This window comes from Cebus imitator, unplaced genomic scaffold, assembly GCF_001604975.1.
Source record: "Cebus imitator isolate Cc_AM_T3 unplaced genomic scaffold, Cebus_imitator-1.0 Scaffold145, whole genome shotgun sequence".
In the NCBI taxonomy this organism is placed as follows: domain Eukaryota; kingdom Metazoa; phylum Chordata; class Mammalia; order Primates; family Cebidae; genus Cebus; species Cebus imitator.
In genome coordinates this window covers 3,432,270-3,435,999 of record NW_016107460.1, presented here as the reverse complement: position 1 = coordinate 3,435,999, position 3,730 = coordinate 3,432,270, and the positions used below count along the sequence as shown (strand labels likewise).

Below are 3,730 nucleotides of genomic sequence, written 5' to 3'. Positions count from 1 at the left end.
AGTGACAGGTGTGTTCCCAGCGTCTCACCGGGACCCCCACACTGCGGCCTCAGCGGCAGGATTGTGCTGGTGTGGGGGGCCTCTGTTGGGAGGGGGTGGGGCCGTGACGGGGTCAGGACAGGGCCCTGGTCACTTGGCAGCGAGTGTGGAGGCTTCAGAGGCGCTGGGCCATCAGAGCTCTTGCTGGAAACCCCCAGGCCCGTGGGGAACGGGACCGTCGGTGGCCACGCGGGGTTGACCAGAGCTGGGCCAGTGTGGGCTCAGCGCAGCCTCTGCAGGACCTCCTGTTGGGGGAGCCGCCCTGTGCCCCTCAGCCCTGGGCCAAGGGGCTGAGTCCTCGGCCGGCTGCAGGAGGGCTGGGAGCTCATGGGGCTGGAGGCCCAGGAAGGTTCTGTGCCTGGCGGGCTGGGGCGAGCCCTGTGGGTGCCCAGGGCAGCAATCCTGGGCTCGAGGGGGTCCTCATTTGGAGCACCAGAGGGTTCAGAGGGGCCTATGGGGTGCAGACCCTTCCTGGGGACACCAGGCAGTGGCAGATGGCAGGCCAGGCGGTGGGGCTGTGGGGTCGAAGGGCTGCAGTTGGGTCCAGGTGCTAAGGGGCACAGGGTGAGGGGCGGGAGCCGAGCCCAGCCCAGCTGTGGGGACCCCCTCTCTCAGCACGGCCCCCTGGGACACAGCCCAGCTGTGGGGACGCCCTCTCTCAGCACGGCCCCCCCGGGACACAGCCCAGCTGTGGGGACCCCCTCCCTCANGGACACAGCCCAGCTGTGGGGACCCCCTCCCTCAGCACGGCCCCCCCGGGACACAGCCCAGCTGTGGGGATCCCCTCCCTCAGCACGGCCCCCCCCGGGACACAGCCCAGCTGTGGGGACCCCCTCCCTCAGCACGACCCCCAGGACACAGCCCAGCTGTGGGGGCCCCCTCCCTCAGCACAGCCCCCCCAGGACTCGGCTGGCATGGTGGGGGTGACCCTGGGGCATAGGCTTGGTGGTGCTGAAGCAACAGGACGGTGCAGAGATCGTGTTTGTAACAAAGTAGCCTTTATTGGTCCCTGAGGGTGGGCAGCGTGGCAGGGGCAGCATGGTGGGGCGGGGGGTGGGGCTCGGGTGACCCACCCCCCTGGGGTCTTGTGTTCCTGAGCTCCTTGTGCTCCTCCTGGGCTGTCCCTGGGGAAGGCTCTTGCACCAGGTCCCTGTCGCCCCCGCCTGGCCGCTCAGTGCCTGGGGCCTGGGGCTCCCTGTCGTGGGCGTTGTCAGGGCCCGGGCCGGAGCCAGGGCTGGGTGGCCGGGGCTGCCAGGGGGCCGAGGGAGGTAGTGTGGGTCTGCGGGCACCCGGCCGGGCTGGGGCGTGAGGCTTGGGCAGCCTGGAGGACTCGGCCTGGCGGGGGTCACAGGGGAGCCGGCCGGGAAGGCTGCTCGGGGCCCCAGGACGCAGCCTCTGCTCGGCCTCACCGGTGTGCAGGAGCACGAATCGGCGCTGGGTCCGCAGGGGCAGCATCTTCTGACCGCGCAGGCTCTTCTGGAAGGTCTCCAGCGCCAGGTCTGGTGTGGCCGGAGAGAGAAGGTAAGTGGGGGCAGAGGCTGGGGGTGGGAGGAGCAGGAAGGGGCGGGGAGGGGGGAGGGGGAGGGCCCAGGGGGGCTGAGGTGTGGGGAGACGTTGGGGCGGGCCGGTGCTGCCACGCAGGCCCTGGGGATGTGGGAGAGCCCCGGCTGTGGGGGTCTGAGCTCGGGAAGAGGGCGGGTGGGCAGGCCGTGGGGGTGTGGGGTGGGGGCCTCGAGGCTCACCCAGGGTCTCCATGACCACACCTGGGATGACCTCCTTCAGGACCTTGCAGTTGGTGTGCAGGGCGGGGTTGGAATTCATCTCCAGCAGCCACACCTGCACCAGACACCACTCAGCTCCCTCTCCCATTCACCCCCCACCTGCCCTGAGCCCACGGGGCCTGCAGGAGGCAGAGGCCCGGTCCTCACTCAGCAAGGGGGCCCTGGGAGATCCCTTCCTTTTCTGTAGCCTCACTCCCCTGTCTGCCCACCGAGGCTCTGAGGGTCTGAGGCTCTGGCCTGAGCAGGTACCCTGGGAGGGGTGCAGGTCCATCTCAGCTGCAGAGGAGGGGAGCCTGGTGGACACACCCAGCCCCAGGGCTGCGTGCAGGCAGGGTGGGGGCTGACAGCAGATTCCACCTGGGGCTGCCCATGTGGTCAGGGTGTGCACATGCCCTGCCTCCTGCATCTCCCCACCAGCGTACCCCCACCATGCCCCCGCTGGCAGGACAGCACCTTGAAGTTGTCATCAATCAGGAAGTCACAGCCGATGAGGTCAAAGTAACCCAGCTTGCACTCCAGCTTGGACTTGGCGGCCAGGAAGCAGTGGACCATGATCTGCTGCATCCGCTTCTGCAGGGGGCAGGGAGGCATCGTGGCTGTGGCCTCAGCAGCCACACCCATCGGACCCGCACCTGCACAGCCATACCTGCTCCCGTGTCCGCATGCAGCATCACAGCCCCGCAGCCAGGAGCTCCTTCAACCAACTCCCGGAGCTCCCAGCGAGTATCAGGCACTGGGGGTACAGGGGTGAGGGAAGCTCTGCTCTTGAGCAGCCCGCTCAGTAGAAGAGACGGAAAGCAAATAGGATACATACAATCTGGAATCTGGGCAAGAACAGGGAACTGCAGTATTTTAACGTGCTCTGGGTTCATCCTTTGCTTCCCAGCTCAGTGGTAGCCTCAAAGAATAACAGCATGCATCCCCAGAACTGGAGATGGCAGAATAGGCTTCGTTTATTTACAAGATGTAATAGTTGGTTTTCTTATGTCTGGTAGTTTCTCGGAGGATCCCACTTGAAAGGACTAAAAGAAGATGTGACGGCCGGACGCAGTGGCTCACACCTGTAGTCCCAGCACTTTGGGAGGCTGAGGCGGGAGGATCACCTGAGCCCAGGAGTCTGAGATCAGCCTGGGCAATACAGTGAGACACTCCACCCAGAAGCCCGAGGTACATCCTTCTCAAGTGCACGTGAATTTAAACCAAATAGACCTGACAGATGTTTACAAAACACTCCACCCAAAACCCCATCAAGTGCACGTGAATTTAAACCAGGATAGACCCTGTGCTTGGACATCAACAAGTTTCAGGTGTTTTTTGGTTTTGCTTTTTAATGATCCACTTGATTAACAATAAGTTTGTTTGTTGTTTTTTTAGAGATGGGGTTTCACTGTGTTGCCTAGGCTGGACTCAAATTCCTGGGTTAAGCAATCTTTCCATCTCAGCCTCCTAGGCAGCTGGGATTGCAGGTGTGAGCCACCACACCAGCTCCAATAATTTTTCTATAATTTTTAAAGGGTGGAAATTTGACACAACGGAATGAAATTAGAAACAGAAAGAAACGGGAAATTAACAAATATGTGGAAATTAAATAACATGCTCTTAAGCAACCAATGGGTCAAGGAAAAGCTCACAAAGGAAATTTAAAAATACTTTGTGGCTGGCTGTCATGGCTCACGCCTATAATCCCAGCACTTTGGGATGTTGAGGCAGGCGGATTACCTGAGATCAGGAAGTCAAGACCAGCCTGGCCAACATGGTGAAACCCCATCTCTACTAAAAATACAAAACTCAGCCAGGCGTGGTGGCAGACACCTGCCTTGAGAGTGGCTTGAACCTGGGAGGCGGAGGCTGCAGTGAGCAGAGATCACGCCATTGCACTCCAGCCTGGGTGACACGGCAAGACTCCGTCT

At 62.1% G+C, this 3,730-nt stretch overlaps 1 protein-coding gene across 1 annotated transcript in view; it reads right to left on the bottom strand.

The window, feature by feature from the left end:
- Positions 1-1,017: 1,017 nt before the first annotated feature.
- Positions 1,018-3,730, bottom strand: part of TTLL10 (tubulin tyrosine ligase like 10) — an 11,101-nt gene continuing 8,388 nt past the window's right edge. The window contains exons 9-11 of the mRNA XM_017542551.2: positions 2,274-2,390; positions 1,782-1,875; positions 1,018-1,538 (exon numbers count right to left, since the gene is read on the bottom strand). Coding sequence (XP_017398040.2) covers positions 1,039-1,538; positions 1,782-1,875; positions 2,274-2,390 — 711 coding nt within the window. The 3' untranslated portion in view covers positions 1,018-1,038. The remainder of the gene's footprint in view (positions 1,539-1,781; positions 1,876-2,273; positions 2,391-3,730) is intronic.